This window comes from Dendrobates tinctorius, unplaced genomic scaffold (genome assembly GCF_039654945.1).
Source record: "Dendrobates tinctorius isolate UK_male_01 unplaced genomic scaffold, ASM3965494v1 ptg000054l, whole genome shotgun sequence".
NCBI lineage: Eukaryota > Metazoa > Chordata > Amphibia > Anura > Dendrobatidae > Dendrobates > Dendrobates tinctorius.
Genome location: NW_027361722.1, coordinates 16662188 through 16681754, shown reverse-complemented (window position 1 = coordinate 16681754; position 19567 = coordinate 16662188). Strand labels below are relative to the sequence as shown.

Below are 19567 nucleotides of genomic sequence, written 5' to 3'. Positions count from 1 at the left end.
TTTAACATCCCGAGCCCTGTGCGGCCACCAGTAAGACCCTGCCAGGAGTTTTGTGGTCTGCATATAGCCACAGTGACCACCCCTCCTGGACGTGTGTGCCCAGGCAAGAATCTTCGGCTGAAGGTGGGGAGGAACAAGGGTCTTACCTGGCGGTACAGAATTTGGCCGTTGCGGGGCACTGTTGTTCTGAGACACCGCGTGTTGACAAATAAGACCGCGACTGGAGTCTTGTGCCGGACACGCCTGGAGAATGGCGCAAGACACCTCCATGGGCTCGGGGGGAGGAACCTCGGGCTCGGGTAGTTCCAGAGGCTCAAAAAAATTGGGAGCCGGAGTAACCTTCCGTTTGGATTGAGCACGCTCCATACCGCGCTCCGAAAAACGGAGGTCAATGCGGCTGGAAATGGCAATCAGCTCTTCCAAACTGGCAGGAACCTCTCTAGTGGAGAGAGCATCTTTAACATGCTCCGCCAAACCTCTCCAAAACACAGGGATGAGGGCTTTATCGGACCACTCCAGCTCGGAAGCCAGTGTCCGAAAACAGATGGCATACTGACTAACCGAGAGAGCACCCTGAGTCAAAGCAAGAAGCTGAAGTGACCCGTGTACCGAGGAAGATCTGCTTAATAGCTGTTAGAAAGTGAGCAGCGGTCCAGACCTCTGGGTCACCACACTCCCATAGTGGCGTAGCCCACTCCAACGATTTGCCCGACAGCAGGGAAACAATAAACCCCACCTTGGCCCGTTCCGTAGGGAATCGCGCAACCAGTAACTCCAGCTGAATGGAGCGCTGGCTGATGAAACCCCTACAGGAGGCGCCATCGCCAGAAAATTTATCTGGCAACGGGAGGCGGGTAACTGTCGGCGCAGGGGAGGACGTGGACATACGGGAAACCGCGTCTGTGATTGCCTTTACAGCAGCTTCGGTGGATTGTGCAGCTGAGAGAGCCCTCTCAAGAGTGGCCAGCTGGCACTCAAGCTGCCGAATACACTGTAAGAGTTGCTGCTGTTCTGCCATCACTAGCCAGATCCTGGCGCTAGTATAATGTTAGGAACGGCGGAACGCCCTAAATAAAAATAAATAATAAAGTGCCTTCACCGCTCGGGGTCCACCGTGCAGGAGGTGTAACAACCGCTGCTGAGTGATGACAGAGGAGCAATATGGCGGTATGATGCACACGGGTTCAACTTCACCCGGAGTGTGCAGAGCGGGCTCTGTTAACACACAGAGGTGCCGCAACATAAACATACAAAACACTGAACCTGTTAGTGACACAGGCTTCAGGTAAATGCACACATGGTATCTGGTCACAGGAGCAGGACCCAAGACAGGGGAGCTGCGTCCCTCTAGACCTACCGTGTGTGCGACGTCGCTGCTGCGAACGCCAAGAAGCGCTGCAACTGCAGCGCGGCGTAGGACACTGCCGCTCGACGACAAAGCCAGATAGCAAGCGCGATGTCAGACGCTAATGTAGAGGTGCGGTGTGCACAGTGGCTTAATGCTTGCCACTGACAGGCGCTGACTGCTAAACTAATTCCCTATCACCATGCGTAATATCAGAGGGAAGGGGTTTCAAATGAGTCAGTCACCAGAATCATACATCCGTCATCATTCACACATAGCAAGTACAGACTATACTAGCGCATGGCGGAACAGCCATGCGCGCCTTTTATAGTAGCCGGGACCTTCTGCACGCTTCCAGATCTCTGAGACGGACCAATGAGAACTGGAGCGGGACCTGAGCACATGACTCCCGATCTCCAATGGGAGATCGTCCCATGAGCATGCCCAGTAAGAGGACAGAAGGACTTAGCCTCCGGAGAGATTTGCTGCAAGGCAATCTCCTCTGCAATCTGCAGTGGAAAAATAGGAGAGTGCAGAATGTGAGGATCTGGATCCCTGCTGAGTAAGCGCAGAAATCCGACTCCTAACACATAGTCAAGTGTCACATATAATAAAGAAAAAAGAAATGAAAGATACGGAACAGTTGACAAACCTATAAGTGGACGACCACGGAAATCTTCCTTCAAAGTTGATTACATTATTAAGAAAAAGTCAGTATCTGATGTCCATAAATGTTATGTACAGATTTCACATGAAATGAACAAAGAATATGGGTTCAAAGGGAGTCACCAAAGTGGGGGCGACAGCTAAGAGCAGTAGGGTTAAATCCATGAGTTGCATTCAAAAAGACTTTCATCTCTGCAAAGAATCGGAAGGTTCCGACTTGCGTTTGCCAAAGAACATAGCCAATGGAAAGAGGCAAATTGGTCTAAGGTGTTGTGGTCAGATGAATAAAGCTCAATCTGTTTGGTAGTGAAGGAAGAGCTGTATAACGCCCAATAGGAAAATGTAATGATGTAAGGTACCAAACACCTACAGTGAAACATGGTGGTGGCAATGTCATATGTTATGATGAGTCACCGAAGGAGGAAAAAAACAAAATACCAGCTAAGTCCAGAAAAACCAGAGAGGTTGGCAGCTATCGGATTGCAGACCCCTGGACCTATCCACAACAACTAGCAGTAGTTGTGGGGGGTTCCTACGGTGCCCTAGACCCCTCGATCACAGCCGGAGAACTAGATAGCCTAAAGACGGAAAGGGGAAAAACTAAACTGCCCCAGAGCAGACCCCAAAGCAATAGGCAGCCCCCAACATATAATGACGGTGAAGCAAGATGAAAACACTAACACAGATAGAAAGATAGGTTGAGCAAATGATGGGGCCCAAGCTAACTACATAGGACAGGATAGGAAAGCTGCTGTCTGCCATCCGCAAAAACCCTATCAAAATGAGCCAACCGACTGATAGGAAAAACAGGCCCTGAAGTCGCTAGGCTTCAAAAGACTATATCAGCACTCAGGTATATTCTGAAGACAGAGCAAAAGATCAACAGATCAGAGACAAAAATGGAATTCAGCTCACCCCCGGCCGGGGATGGCAGAACTCCCAAAAAACAAGGCAAAACAAAAACAAAACTGAAGAGTACAAAGCAGAGCAGAAAAACTTAGCTTTGAGATGCAGGAATCAGACTGGTCTCCAAAAATCCAGCAGGAAAATCACCAGCCAGGAAGAAGGGCGTCGGGAGCCTTATATCCAGTCCTCAATTCCAGCCACCCAGTCATCATCTAGCTGCCCAGGTGTTTGATAATCAGCCTCACTACCTTCCTTCACCAGAGGAGGGAGTTCATCAGACCTCAATGGTGAAGGGAAAAATGAACTCACAACAGTACCTCCCTCTTGAGGAGGGGTCACAGAACCCTCATCCATGCCACCAGGGCGATACGGGTGAGCCCGATGAAAGGCATGCACCAATCTTTCGGCATGAATATCAGAGGCAGAGACCCAGGAATTATCCTCCTGACCATAACCCTTCCACTTAACCAAATACTGGAGTCTCCGTCTAGCCAGACGGGAATCCAGTATCTTCTCTACCTCATATTCCATGTTACCTTCAACCAATATAGGGTCAGGAGGTGCCACCACAGGAACTACTGGTTCAACAAACCTCTTCAACAAGGACTTATGAAACACATTATGAATTTTAAATGTGACAGGAAGAGCCAACCGAAAAGAGACCGGATTAATAATCTCCAAAATCTTGTAAGGTCCAATAAATCTAGGCTTAAACTTAGGAGAAGCCACCTTCATAGCGATATTTTTTGATGACAACCAAACAATATCACCCACCTTAAACTGGGGACCAACGGTCCTACACCGGTTGGAAAACCGCTGGGCCTTTTCCTGGGAGAGAGACAACTTATCCACTACTTGGTCCCAGATCTGGTGCATTCTCTCCACCACAGTGTCAACACCTGGGCAGGCAGAAGGCTCCACCTGCCCTGAAGAAAATCGAGGGTGAAAACCAAAGTTACAAAAAAAAGGAGACATCAAAGTGGCAGAACTAGCTCTATTTTTTAAAGCAAATTCGGCCAAGGGCAAAAATGAAACCCAATCATCCTGATCGGCAGACATAAAACATCTCAAATACGACTCCAAAGTCTTGTTTGTTCTCTCCGTCTGCCCATTGGTCTGAGGGTGAAACGCAGAGGAGAAGGACAACTGAATTCCCAGCTTGGAACAGAAAGTCCTCCAAAATCTAGACACAAACTGAACTCCTCTGTCAGATACAATGTTCTCAGGAATCCCGTGCAAGAGAACCACCTGTTGCAAAAACAAGGGCACCAACTCTGAGGAAGATGGCAACTTAGGGAGTGGTACAAGATGGACCATCTTAGAGAATCTATCACAAATCACCCAAATAACAGTCATTCTCTGAGAGACAGGCATATCAGAGATAAAATCCATTGAAATATGGGTCCATGGCCTCCTGGGCACCGGCAAAGGCATCAACAAGCCACTAGAGCGAGAACAAGGTTTAGACCGGGAGCAAGTCCCACAGGACTGCACAAAATTCCTGACATCATGAGACAAGGCGGGCCACCAAAAAGACCGACTCACCAGATCTCTAGTGCCAAAAATACCTGGATGACCAGCCAATGCAGAGCAATGAACTTCAGACATCACTCTCTTCCTCCACTGGTCAGGAAAATACAACTTTCCACTGGGACAACGCTCAGGTTTGTCCTCCTGAAACTCTTCCAGAGCACATCTCAAATCGGGCGAGATGGCTGAAAGAACTACCCCCTCGCCTAAGATGGTAGCAGGCTTAGTCACAACAGGAGAATCAGCAAGGAAACTCCTAGAGAGGGCGTCTGCCTTGACATTCTTAGTGCCCGGAAGAAAAGAGACCACAAAATCAAAACGTGTGAAAAACAAGGCCCACCTAGCCTGTCTAGGATTCAAGCGCTTGGCCGACTCCAGGTAAATCAAATTCTTGTGGTCAGTAAGGACCACGACTTGGTGTTTGGCTCCCTCCAACCAATGTCTCCACTCCTCAAATGCCCATTTCATGGCCAACAGTTCCCGATTCCCCACATCATAGTTACGTTCGGATGGGGAGAACTTTCGGGAAAAGAAAGCACAAGGATTCATTTTAGATGTCACAGGATCTTTTTGGGACAACACCGCTCCTGCACCAATCTCAGAAGCGTCCACCTCCACCTGAAACGGGAGTGAGACATCAGGTTGCCGCAAAACCGGAGCAGAAGTGAATCTTCGCTTCATCTCCTGAAAGGAAGAAACAGCCTCCGGAGACCAATTCAGCACATCAGCACCCTTCCTAATCAAATCCGTCAATGGCTTGGCAATACCTGAAAAATTAGCTATAAATTTCCGATAAAAATTAGCAAAACCCAAAAACTTCTGGAGGGCCTTCAAAGAAGTGGGCTGAACCCAATCATAAATGGCCTGTACCTTGGCCGGGTCCATTTCAATAGTTGACGGAGACAAAATAAATCCCAAAAATGAAATCCTCTGTACCCCAAAAAGGCATTTCGATCCCTTGACATACAGGGAATTCTCCCTCAAAATCCGGAATACAGTCCGAACATGTTCCACATGAGAGTCCCAATTCTTGGAGAAGATCAAAATATAATCAAGATAGATAATCAAAAATGTATCCACAAAGTCACGGAATATATCGTTCAAGAAGCACTGGAAGACAGAAGGGGCATTAGTGAGCCCAAAAGGCATCACCAGGTACTCAAAATGTCCCTCCGGGGTATTAAACGCCGTCTTCCATTCATCCCCATGCTTAATGCGAATAAGATTATATGCCCCCCTGAGGTCAAGCTTGGTAAACCAGCAAGCACCTTTAACTCTGGAGAATAGATCAGAAATCAGGGGTAACGGATACTGATATTTAACAGTAATTTTGTTGAGGGCACGATAGTCAATACAAGGCCTTAATGAACCATCCTTTTTAGCCACGAAAAAAAACCCAGCACCTAAGGGTGAAGAGGATGGTCTAATATGACCCTTCTCCAATGCCTCCTTAATATAGGATCGCATAGCCTCGTGCTTGGGTACAGATAAATTGAAAAGCCGACCCTCGGGGAATTTACACCCCGGGTTCAGCTCAATTGCACAGTCATAACTCCTATGAGGAGGCAAAGACGCAGACTCATTCTCACTAAATACATCATAAAAGTCAGCCAAATAGTCAGGAACATCAAGCGACTGGGGAGAGGTGGAGAAAACAGGAGCATCACTAAGGGCACACCGACAACCCCAACTCACCACAGACAAAGATTTCCAATCCAGAACTGGATTATGGATTTGCAACCAGGGAAACCCCAGAACAATGGTATCATGCAAATTATGCAACACCAAAAATCTGCAATATTCTTGATGGTCTGGGGCGACCTGCATTACCACCTGGGTTCAAAACTGAGGTTTATTCTTCGCCAAAGGAGTAGCATCAATATCCCTCAAAGGGATAGGCGTCCGCAGAGTTGTCATAGGAAATCCACAACGTTCAGCAAAATCCAAGTCCATCAGGTTAAGAGCTGCTCCTGAATCCACAAAAGCCTTGGCGGAAAATGTGGACAGGGAGCAGATCACAGTAATTGCCAGAAGAAACTTAGGTTGAACACCACCCATAGAAAACGTGTGTGCACAACGTTTCTCTCGTTTAGGGCAGACAGAAATAATATGCGAGGCATCTCCACAAAAAAACACAGCTTATTACGCCTTCTGAACTCCTGACGTTGCACCCTAGACAAAACTCTATCACATTGCATAGGTTCAGACATTTGTTCAACAGGTGGCAACATCTCTCGTGTAGTTTTGCGTTCACGTAAACGCCAATCCACCTGAATGGCTAATGACATAGAATCGTCAAGACCAGAGGGAACAGGAAATCCCACCATAGTATCTTTTACAGTTTCTGACAAACCCTTCCGAAACAGGGCTGCCAAGGCACCATCATTCCAGGTAGTAAGGACCGCCCACTTTCGGAATTTTTGACAGTACAACTCTGCCGAATCCCGACCCTGGCTTAATGCCAACAGGGTCTTTTCAGCCTGATTAATAGCATTAGGTTCATCATACAACAACCCCAAGGCTTGAAAAAATGCGTTCACATTATTCAGAATAGGATCATCAGGTTTCAAAGAAAACGCCCAATCCTGAGGATCGCCGCGCAGCAAAGAGATGACAATTTTAACCTTCTGCGCGGAGTTCCCCGACGAGTTAGGCTTCAAGGCAAAAAATAATTTACAATTATTCTTGAAATTCAAGAATTTAGACCGATCCCCAAAAAACACATCAGGAGTGGGAATCTTTGGTTCAGCAGCATGTGAATAAGCAAAATAGGCGGAAATTCCCCGCAATTCAGCAGCGAGCTGCTCCACACGATCAGACAATTGCTTCATCTCCATTGAGAGAAAAATTCCCCCTAAGGCCTCAGAGATATAGAGGAAAAAATATGCACACAAAAAAAAAAAAAATTCTGACCCTTTTTTTTTTTTTTTTTTTTACAATTCTCTCCTGCTATTGAGTACCCTAGGATCTGCGGTATGGCTGGTGATTCTGTTATGATGAGTCACCGAAGGAGGAAAAAAACAAAATACCAGCTAAGTCCAGAAAAACCAGAGAGGTTGGCAGCTATCGGATTGCAGACCCCTGGACCTATCCACAACAACTAGCAGTAGCCGTGGGGGGTTCCTACGGTGCCCTAGACCCCTCGATCACAGCCGGAGAACTAGATAGCCTAAAGACGGAAAGGGGAAAAACTAAATTGCCCCAGAGCAGACCCCAAAGCAATAGGCAGCCCCCAACATATAATGACGGTGAAGCAAGATGAAAACACTAACACAGATGGAAAGTTAGGTTGAGCAAATGATGGGGCCCAAGCTAACTACATAGGACAGGATAGGAAAGCTGCTGTCTGCCATCCGCAAAAACCCTATCAAAGTGAGCCAACCGACTGATAGGAAAAACAGGCCCTGAAGTCGCTAGGCTTCAAAAGACTATATCAGCACTCAGGTATATTCTGAAGACAGAGCAAAAGATCAACAGATCAGAGACAAAAATGGAATTCACCCCCGGCCGGGGATGGCAGAACTCCCAAAAAACAAGGCAAAACAAAAACTAAACTGAAGAGTACAAAGCAGAGCAGAAAAACTTAGCTTTGAGATGCAGGAATCAGACTGGTCTCCAAGAATCCAGCAGGAAAATCACCAGCCAGGAAGAAGGGCGTCGGCAGCCTTATATCCAGTCCTCAATTCCAGCCACCCAGTCATCATCTAGCTGCCCAGGTGTTTGATAATCAGCCTCACTACCTTCCTTCACCAGAGGAGGGAGTTCATCAGACCTCAATGGTGAAGGGAAAAATGAATCTACTCTCTGCATACAATTGATGGAAATATGAGTGATAACATGTGCAAGGATATACTGGAGAATCTAATGCCGCCACATGGTAAATCCAAAGTCGGCAGGGGCTGGAAATTCCAGCAAGACAATGATCCTAAGCACACATACAATTTAGTCAAAAATTGGTCAGAAAAGAAAAAAATGTCTATTTATTGCAATGGCCAAGCCAGTCTCCTGATTTACACTCTATACCATAGAGCACCTTTGGGAAGAGTTAAGGCGACAAGTTGGGGCCTGTACTCATAGCAATAAGGATGAACTTTTTGCAGATTTGTAAATGGAATGGAGCAAGATTCCTCAGGATGTCTTATACCCGAGTGGTTTCAATGCTTCGTCAGTTGGTGCAGTATTAAAGCAACAGATTATGCTACAAAACACTAAGTTATGGCATTGTAAGCAATTAATTATTCTCTATATTGTGATCAATAAATTGTACATACAAAACTTTCAGTTTTCTTTCAGTAAATGACCGTACCGATATTCTAAAACATTTTGATTAAAATGAAGGTCTTATATGATGACAACTTCATTCATTTTCAATTTGTTACAGTACTGCAGCACATGGCTAGGGTAGGAGGGGGAAAACAGACCCTGCACTGTGACTAGGCTGATACCCTACGATGGAGTGGGCGACCCATTCCTTGCGAATAGACCCACCGACGATCCTAGGTTAATCTCAAGCAAAGACCTATAGATAGGGAGAGGGGGGTCCCTGAAAGATCTAAGAACTGGGTACAAAAACGGGTCACCTCCTAATAGAAAACAAAGAGAAGGCTGCAGAAACAAACTGAAAACAGAAACTAAGACTAGCAGAATTAGAGGTCCCAGAACTACACTAACTAAACATACAGAAGGCAAAGCAAAGCTCCAAGCCAGAACTCAAGCTGAGTAACACTGTTGTCCAGCAAGGAATGGGAGACAGGTGCAGGTTAATAAAGGGTGATACAATCACCTGACCAAAGGCAAACCCAGCACCAGAGGAAAAAGACCAGCAGCCCGAACACTACAAGAAAATGGCGGATAGTCACAAACTGAACAGATTCTAACACAATTTATCACCAGGAAAATGGCCTCACAACAACCAGACAGACACTTTAAAAAATGCAAAACGTTTGGTTGCCATTATATATCACGTAGGAAAAAAAACATATTTGTGGAAAATGACAAATTATTTAGGAAACCAAGAGTCATTGTATCCTAAAAAACATACAAGGCTCACGTTACAGACAAGTAATGGTTCTTATAGATCTGCCAGACACGTGATAATGACCTGATGTACCTCTGGCCCGTATGTGCGCCATCTAAGAAGGGGTTGAGCAAATAGTGGACAACCTCTTTAAGAAACATAATGAAACACTTGATACGAACCCAAAACAGGCATCGATAAGCGTCTTTCTATAGGATTTGTGAAGGTCGGATGAGACACGATGCAGGTGACTTCAGTGACGTTGGATGTATTGTAGGAGCTGATCACGGTCGTGGTTCCATTAATTTCTATTTTGTTCCAAGTCTTAACTTTCTCTTGAGATTCTGGAGTCCATGAGATATTGGCCGCTGGATTCCCACCGATTGCTCGGCACTCTGGGTGCCCATCTCCATCCACATTTATTGTAACAAAAGGTTCAGCTGAAAGTATAAATTAAAAAAATTAAAAAAGAAGATTGATGCCCCTAAAAAAGACAAAAAATATAACCTGAGCAGTCCCAAAGGCCATTCTACCACATTAGAAGACCAGAACACTGTCCATAGTAGTGAAAAAGTGAATGTCATGATAATTACACACTAAGGCAGTAGGGGGCAGTATTGGTACATATTTTGAATTTGGGTTTCATGAGCTTCAAGCTTCACGTTTCTGAAAGTTTTTCATCCTGATATTCATTTTGCTTTTCATATGGTTACCTGGCTCCTATTGAGGTGACCTAGCAGAGTACGAGTATTGTTCTCCAGAGCTGAACTCACAATTCTGCAGACATAATGGAGTGATGGAGATGCCAGCACCTCCTGAAGACTGATTGCAATGTTTTCATATTATATTGTATGATATGTATTATTAATGTGATAGAAGTCTGATGTAATATTCTCCTTTGTGCTGTGGATTGCCATCAGTGTCAGACTGAGAAACATTGCACCCCCCAAGAGGATTTGATTCTGAGGGCCCATCTTTCTCCCCCACTCAATAACTTCATAGCAGCTGCAAGATTTGCACTTTGAACTTTCCTGAAGGAGAAGACAGGGCCCGCCGGAGGATTCTCCGCTTCTCCGGTGGGCCAGTCCAAGTCTGATTACAGTAGAGTTAAATGTACAGTAGTTGTTATTGAACACAGCAGCATTTGCAGAAACAATGGTTTATGGGGTTGTCTTTTTTATAGGAAAATTGTGTCCTCAGACACAACTAGTAAAACAAAAAAACAAACTGTGCTTTAAGCTATGTGTTGTTCACACACAATTTTTTTACTTCAGTTTTTTTTTCTTCTGCAACCAAAACCTACTCTCTTGGCAGTAAAAACTCTGCATTCAAAACGCCCTCTTTTGTGTTTTTGTTACTTTTTGCAGCATATTGTTTAGGTGTGGATTATATGTGTGCTTTGATGATAGCATATGTTTAATAAAACTAGTTTTACTCACCAAAAACACCACTAAAATGCCGCTGCGATTTTCGCATTTTTTTTTCACTTTCTCATTGCTTTTTATGGGTGAAAAAAATAAAAAAAAATTCTACAAAAATGCTGAAAGGCAAGGTTCATGGAGCACCTGTCAGGGTCGTGGGGTACTCGGTACCGGGCCGGTTCTTAAGGAGATGTGTCACGACAGCAGTGACCCGGTCCGTGGCCCTGGGCGTCCAATGAAAATGATTATAAAAGGGGAATAAAGTTTATAAGAGATTCGCGACGCCACCCGTGGTACTCGGCAAGTAAGGAGTTAACCGACGCTGCAGATTCAGTCCACTGGGGCAGTTGTTTATGCAGCAGAGTTGCTTCAGCTCTCCACAGGCAGAGCTATTCCCTAGGGCAGATTATGGTGTTGAAGATAATGGTGGTTGTAGTGCAGGGCAGATGACACAGCAGAGTGCAGTCTTCACATTTTACTCGCAGTTCTCTTGTTACAGTCCCCAGCCGGGGTGCTGTGTCCTCCAGGTCTGTGGTCCAGCCAGCTCCCAGGTAATTTGGTAGGCACCTCACCAGGATTCCCTTCAGATGTCCCTTTCCTGGCCGTCTCACTGCGCTGGTTACCTCCTCTCCTGCCCTGCGCCTTCACATACAGGGTTCCAAGCCAGCAGCCATGGATCTTGTCGGGCAATGACCTCTAGGTCCTCTGGATCCTATATCCTGGCAGCTGCCTTTTCAGTGAATGTATGTGGGGTTGGCTGCTGCACATGCAGATTCCACAGCCTCCGGTTTTCTAGCTGAGTCCTTAGTTTCACCACTAGTTTTGGGAATGGTCCCCTAACTGCGACCTGGTCCCTCCACCTGACAGAGGTCAGCATGGAAATGGGCTTCACGGGTGGACTTCTCACTACCTGTGCCCCTAGGACCCCTTCTTTCTCTCTCACACTCGGTGGAGCTTCCCTGTCTAACTTTCTTGCCTTTCTTCTCTCTTTCATGTCATCTGCAGCTGGGACGAGCTTCTCACTGCTCCAATCCCCAGCCTGGACTGACTGTCCTTCTCTCAACTCTCACTGCTCACTCACTACCAGCTCCCCCCTACTCCTCTTTCTCCACCCACACCCTCTATCCAGCTCTCCCCTGGCCATGAGAGGACTGGTGCTAAGTGCATGTGTCAGTGTGGGAGAGAGGGTCCCCGCCGAGTGACCGGGTCGGAACCAAGAGGACCGTCACCTGGGTTCCAGGGAAAACTGTTTCTGGGGGACAGAGTTCAGGGACGGACCGTGGAGACTGACAGGTGGGCTGGAGGAGGAGCCAAAATAAAAGGGGAGGGGAACGCAAGTCACAGTGAGTCAGCAGAATGAGACAAAAGGAGCAGGAGACCGTGGGAGCGACTGAGAGCCAAAGCGTCTCACTGGAGCCAGGAAGGAGGCCAGAGACAGGAGAGATACTCCCCCTGGACATCAGTGGAACGGCGCCGAGACGACCGTCCGAGAACCGCTGCCCCGCGTCAACCAGCGGCCGCTGCCGCCTTCCTCCAGCCCGCGGCCTGCCCGCGGTCACTCGCGGCCGTTGCCGCCTTGCTCCTGCCCGCGGCTGCGGCCTGCCCGAGGACACCAGCGGCTGCTGCTGCCGAACTTCAGCCCGAGGCTGCAGCCTGTCTCCCGCCGCCCGCCGCCGCCGTGCTTCTATCCGTGGCCACGGCTAGTTCTGTGCCGTCGGCGGCCACTACTGTCCCGCTCCAGTTCGCAGCAAGGGCCGGGCCGTTGCTCACCGCGGGTCCTCTGTTGCAGTCGCTGGCTGCGCAGGTGGCCTGCCACCCGCCACCCAGCATCGCCACTGCTTGCCCCTATCCGGGGGCTGCGGCCCATTTGTCCAAGGACTCCTCCAAGGCCTGTTGTGCCCTTGCTTCACCAGAGCGTTGGAACGCTCGAAGACTACGAAAGATCTTCAGCTGCTGGGCCCAGCGGCTGCTACACCGAAGAACCATCGTCCGGGACGCCGAGGGACGTCGAGCCAGTTAAGTGACACTATATAGTTAAGGACCCGTAGTCGGCCATACCGCGGCCCTATAGTGACCAGCTTTGCTGGACTTAGTCGTGTTCTTAGATTTCCGTGTTGTATTGAGTCCCTGCGAGGACAATTCCTGTTATTTTGTTCGGTTGCTTAGACTGTCCCTGGGGATAGTTACCTATAAACCTATAAAAGTTGTTACCAAAAATACAAAACTGTCTCGCGTCTCGACACTGCATCCTGCGTACCTGCTAGTACCACATCAGAATCCTGGGTCATGACCCCTCCTTTCCTGAGAGCGGGGTACTACTCCTCTGGATAAGGTGCAATACCTCAGTGGCGACTGAATCGCAGGGGCGCCACATTCACACACAATGTTTTCTACTTTGTTTTTTATGCAGCTAATTCCTACTCTCTATGCAGGAAAAATGCTGTGTTTAAATTTCCCTCTTTTCAGCTTGTTCATTGCATCTTACCTGGCGTTTTCACAGTGCTTTTTACAAGTTTTTTTGGTGTTTTTCCAGGTTTTTCCAGCTCTGCGTTTCTGCTGCTGCAACCAGTGTCTGTAATTGTCTGCTACGCTGACATCACATTGACAAGGCTGCAGCCAATCACTGAGCTCTGCTGCTGCGCCTGAGTAGACGTCATGGACTCATTGATTGCCTGCAGTGCTGTCAACACTGCAGGCAATAACACAAACTCAGAGCTTTATCCATGTTGATAGAGTAAAGCACCATTGCTTTTTCTTTTCAACAATAAACTGCACCTTGGACATGACTTGACAAGGAAACTTGACAATTGATAGATGCTGCCCAATCCAAGTTCACTGACTGTATAGTTTCAGCCACATATGTTTGACTCTGAAATGCCTTGGTGATTCATAGAGAGGCATACTTTAATAGCTGGCGGAGACTGAGCCGCATTGAAGATTAGTCAGACAGGCGGGTCCCCAGTTGCTTCTCTCCGCCCTCTGCCAATGACTGACAGGTCTCTCCCTATACATGCACATAGGGATAGACCTGAAACTCAAGGATGAGTGGGCGAGAAAAAAGTATTTTTTTCTCTGAAACATCCAGCTGAAATCATACAGTCAGAGTCAGATACATGCTGCCCACGTTTCCAAGTAGTGAGAAGCAGTTAGTGTGGAGAACAAGGAGTAGCGGTGATAGCAAGAATAAGCATGCCTGGAGGGTCACACATTAGATTATGAGACGCGGCAAGGGGGGGAGGAGAACACTAAGGTACCAAAATCTAGAAAAAGAACAGAAAAGGAGTTTTTGAGCTGTGCCCGGAACAAAGAATCCAGACAAGTATCACTATGGGTTAGTGGGGACCCAGAGACAGCGAAGCGGAGGCGTGGGACTGAGGCAAAGTTTAGGCCGGAATCTGGAAATTTTTTTGAAGAAATGCTGGGGTTCTCGTACCGGAGTTCTTAGATACTGTGCTGAAATAATGTCATAGTCAGCAGGAAAGCTACATAGGAATGATGGAATAAGTGGTGTATGTGTCCTGCAAATGTACAATTTATCCTCATGTGTTGTGCCGCCAGTGAAAACTGTAAACCTTTAGTTATTTATTTTACGCCATCATATTCCACAGCACTTTACAAGCATTAGCATCAATTCTGTTTTGCAAAAATAAGCTCTTTTATGGCTATGCCGACAGAAGGATAAAAATTCTTGGAAGAAGGGGAGAAAAAAACGAAAATTTCACAGAAGTAGTAAGTCTCCCCATAGCCTCCTTATATCTGACAGAGCCATGAGCTGATATTGGGGAATGCTGTTATCACAGAGGTGAGTTACAAGTGTTCGATTATTTATGGATCATGCATAAACATTATTCTTTGAAATGGCCGACCAATAGTGGGAGAATATCACTGGAGAACCACCTTCTGTCTATTCTGGTAAGGTATTGAAAAATAGAAAGTCCGGCAGAAATTGTGTTTGGATCTTTGACCCAAAACAATACTCCCATCTCGGGGATGGCACAGTGATGGACATAGAGCTAAGAGGGTTAACTTCATGGGCAAATGTAGCACCTATGATCTGTCAACGAGAGCAGAATCCTAATGGCTACACAGCGGTAAGAAAAAAAAACAATTCTTGTTGGTTGAACATCAACTTTTTTTGTGGTTGCAAATGAACAAAAAGTCTCTAAGCTTGGTGGTAACACCACTAGGAGGCACTGAGCTTGGTGGTTGCAAAGTCAGCTAGCAATATGTCACGTTTGATGCTTCTCAAAGGAATTAATGCAAAGCACAAGAGGTCTTGAAGAAACAGACTCTCACAGCAAGCCTCTTGTAGGCTACAGTCTTAATTTTAGTATCTCAGATCATGGAGGACTCACGATTCAGGCTCCTGCTCACTATCTCAGACTACAAAGCCACAGCACTGCAGAGGGTTGCTTCCATCAATTTTCTTACTCTCTTAATATATTGCAGTCATCATATTATATAGCACTGTGTACTTACAATTGCTAAATTTGCCTTTCTACCCAGCTAATTCTTCTCTTTTCTCTGCTCTATGTAGAAACAGGAAGTCTCTTTTCCCTGCATTTATCACTTTCAGCTCCTGACTCAGCTGCTCCTTCATCTCATTGCCAGGGACTTTTGCAGTGACTGACTCACACAGGGGACATTGACCTTCTGTTATTACGCAGAACTTAGAAGATGTGAGTTAGTCAGTTTTTAATCATGTGATCTCATAGACCTAATGGAAAAGAGAAGAATTATCTGGGTAGAAAGGTAAAACGAGCAATTGTAAGTACAATGTTATATAATATGATGATTGCAATATATAATAAGATGATGAAAATTTTGATGGGAGGAGGGGGAGGACTGCGTCTTTAAGGACCTTGTACATGTTTAATAATCCCCGTACCTGTCAATTTCTGCAGGGTCATCCAAAGATGTAAAGTCTATGGGAACCTCCCAACTGTCCCTTGATGAACATAAGGAATGAGTGGTTGGAATTCAATTGCCCAATCTGTCTGTTTGGCACAGAGATAAGCTGGTACCTCATAGAAAACACAGGTAGACTCGGCCGAGCTGACATTCCTGTGTATGGGGAGTCAGAAAACATACTGTACCTGTCAGCCAAGCTGTAGATCAATGTGTATGGCCAACTTAAAGGTAATCTGTCAGTAGGATCAACCCTCTCAAGCCATCTATATAAGCATATATGTCATAGGCAGTTGAATAAAATGAAATCTTTATATCTGCGATATGATGTCTTATGACAGAGAAATGTAAATGTTTCTTAATATGTAAATGAGCTGTTAAGATCTATGGGCCGGATATACTTTATTTTATATCTCTTTGAGAATCTGCCTCCGGAGCTTTTTTTTAAATGAAAGGAGGCATTACCAGTGTGAGACATGTAATGACTGACAGTCTGCTCTCCTTGCCTACAAATCTCACAGTGGTAACTTTCATTTATAATAATCTATGGAGGCAAATTCTCAGGGAGATCTATGTCCGGCCCATAGATCTTTGTAGCTCATTTACATATAACAAAAAACAAGGATCTCTCTGGAATAGGAAATCAGGTAACAGATATCAAGGTATCATGTTATTCAGCTCACTAGGACCTCATGCCCATATAGACGGCTTAGGAGGGTTGATCCTAATGACATATTCCTTTAAGGATAGGTCATCAGTATTAAATTACAGGCGTTCCGACACTCGGCGCATCCACCAATCATCTATTACCAGTCCCAGCAGCGGTTGGATGTTAATGGTGCATAGAACAAAATGACACAACTCCTTACACTGCCTAAAGCAGGGTTCCCCAACTCCAGTTCTCAAGGCCCACCAACAGATCATGTTTTCAGGATTTCCTTTGTATTGCACAGGTGAAGCAATTATCACCTGAGCAATACAAAGGAAATCCTGAAAACATGATCTGTTGGTGGGCCTTGAGAACTGGAATTGGGGAACCCAGGCCTAAAGGCTACTTCTGGGTACTGGAGGTCAGCTCCTATTCAAATAACAGTACTTGGCAGAGGCCACAAAAATTGTGCTGTTCTTCTCCGGACACTGCTTACATCCAGCTACAGGATCTAGTAAGAGGTATCAGACCCCAATCGATTTATATTGATATCTTAGCCCAATGATAGGTCATTCACATAATATTGCAAAATCGATTTAACTAAGGCTAGCTACGAGCTTCATTGGTCCAACTCTACGATACAATTCAAGGATTGGTCTTTTGGAAAGGTTGTTACAATAGTTCTTGATTTAGCTTCATTATAATCTAATTTAATTAATAGATTATCTTGTGCCGAGTTCAGTATGGACGTGTTCTCTTACCTAGTACCTGCAAGACAACTGAGTGGAAAAAGTTTCCCGATCCATTGACAATCTCGCATGTATAATTTCCATCATCGATAGCCATGCTGCTGGGTATTCTCAGAGACGTTTGGTTCTTATCTACATCCAGATGCATTCGATCGCTACAGTTTCCTTTGAGATCGTCTCCAAAAGTTGACAGGTAACAGTAAGGCTGATTAAGAGAATGCACCTTCCAGGTGATCATCGTGAAGTTTTTAATTGAGTGGATACAGTGCAGGACAGCCTCATCTCCAACAGGAACCCTCAAGAAATCTGAAAAAAAAGATGATAAATTACAAAATTAATTGGAAGTAATGGAGGTAGATAAAAAACTGGACTCAGAAACTCCTCTGTTTCCACACTGCTATATTGATGGTGTCTTCTCGTGCACAAAGGAGGCTCGGTGGCTCTCTCAGGTGCCAGGATCTAGAGGAAACATCTACTTTTGCAACCTGTCTAGTTATGCTACTGTGAAGTGCAGTTATTTTCTTCTACGATAGATATAGGACTTGATATGATTTCTCAAAATTTGGTGTAGGATATGAAAGAGCAGACTTAATTACATACAAAAGTAGTGTGTCACTTAGACATTAATATGGAGTCTGCCCCTCTAAAAATACAATAGCTCCCACTCTTCCTGGATGGATTTCAACAAGATTTTGGGATTGTCTGTGGGAATTTTTGCTCCTTGATCCAGAAGAGCATTTGTGATGTTGGCTGGGCTTACAATCTCTGGTCTAGTTGTTGGATGGGGGTTGACTCAACCATGTCTACTGTATGTGGACCTCTTTCTGAGCTGGGAAAGCCATCCAGTCTGGCCTAAACTGTTACTAGTGGTTCAGCCGCTCGACCCTTGTTCACATTCACGCCACTTGGCAAGTGAAAAGGTTTTAAATACTAGAGTAGGGACTGTCCCACAAGGGTTGCCGTGACGTGGCGGGATGGCTTGTACATTATTTTGATCAAAATTATGTTTACTAAATACCCTTATTATTATTACCTTTATGCATTATTTGCAGTATACATTTTTTACTTTTTAGTTCAGGATATTTGTGTTTTTTGCTTTTTGTTTTCTGTATGTGGACCTTGTGCATTGGGTACAGTCATGAGGAACAGAAAAGGGCCTTCCTCAAAATGTTCCTACAAAGCTGGGAACTAAACTCGTAGAATTGTCCACAATGTTTTGTGCTGAAGCATTAAGATTTCCCTTCACTGGAACTAAGGTGATGAGGCCGCCCACTGATAACAAACCCATAGCATATCCTTCATCAAACTGTACAGCTGGCACAATGCAGTCCGGTGGGCAATGTTGTCTCTGCATTCACCAAACCCAGACTCCTCCATCAGGAAGTTTGGACTCTGAAACCCACTTGGTTAGAAATCTTTCAGTATATCTTTTGAGTGGAAGTCTGCTCTGATGAAATAGTATATGCTGCAGATTATCAGATCACATAAACTCCAAGATCCAAGTATTAGTACAAGTGGTAAGAAAGTATGATTTTTTTATGATGGGCAGTGAATTTATTAATAAATGGTTGCTCCTTTGACAACCTTTTTAAGTGGAATATGTGTTGTAGAACCCCGATGTGCTTGCTGTGCTAATAACCTAGGGCATAGTCAATGATTGAAGACCAATAAGCTGGTCTCCTTAGATGTCGCAGTCAATAACAACCAAGGCACCTAAGGTCATTCCGTCAACTCATTGCCTTACTTTAACATGAGGAGTTTGCTGCTTAACTATGACAGTCGTAGATCTGAAAAAAGACCCCCTGATCTACCATAAGCATATTAAGCTGGGCTCCACATAACAATCAACAAGCAGCGCCTTGTTGTGTTGCCAATGGTTTTCCGACGTGTCATTAGAATATATGATTATTGTAAATAGCCAAATGGCTTTACGAATTCTCAAAATAACTTTCTAATGAACAACCATGGGACCAGACCTGTCCATCAGCCTCGTGCAATTGAAAATCAACTTCTCCATCTGCTGTGTTTTTCCATTGTTAGAGGCTGATGGATAGGTTTCGTCGCATGGTCATCCATTAGCGGCCATTTTGAAATAAGAAGTGGGTATATTATATGTCTAATGTTCCAATACATTTTGTTAAAATAAAGACAATATGGATTACTCTTTGGCCCCTGTTTGCCAAGCGTTCCTGTGTTTGGTGGAGTCAGATTTTGGTGGACAATCATTTGGCCAACAACTATCTAATGTGTATAGACAACTTCCTTTTGGCAACAGGTAGATGAAAGCCCCTTTATACTTTTGTCTAGATATCCTAAAGATAACTACAGGCACAAGTGATTGATGAGTTCATGTGTCAGCACTGCCAGGGGAAGCAA

The 19567-nt window shown here is 45.4% G+C and overlaps 1 protein-coding gene across 1 annotated transcript in view; it reads right to left on the bottom strand.

The window, feature by feature from the left end:
- Window positions 1-19567, bottom strand: part of LOC141091566 (cell surface glycoprotein CD200 receptor 1-like) — a 52292-nt gene that overhangs the window by 9183 nt on the left and 23542 nt on the right. Inside the window, exons 2-3 of the mRNA XM_073577229.1 lie at window positions 17204-17497; window positions 9647-9904 (exon numbers count right to left, since the gene is read on the bottom strand). Coding sequence (XP_073433330.1) covers window positions 9647-9904; window positions 17204-17497 — 552 coding nt within the window. The remainder of the gene's footprint in view (window positions 1-9646; window positions 9905-17203; window positions 17498-19567) is intronic.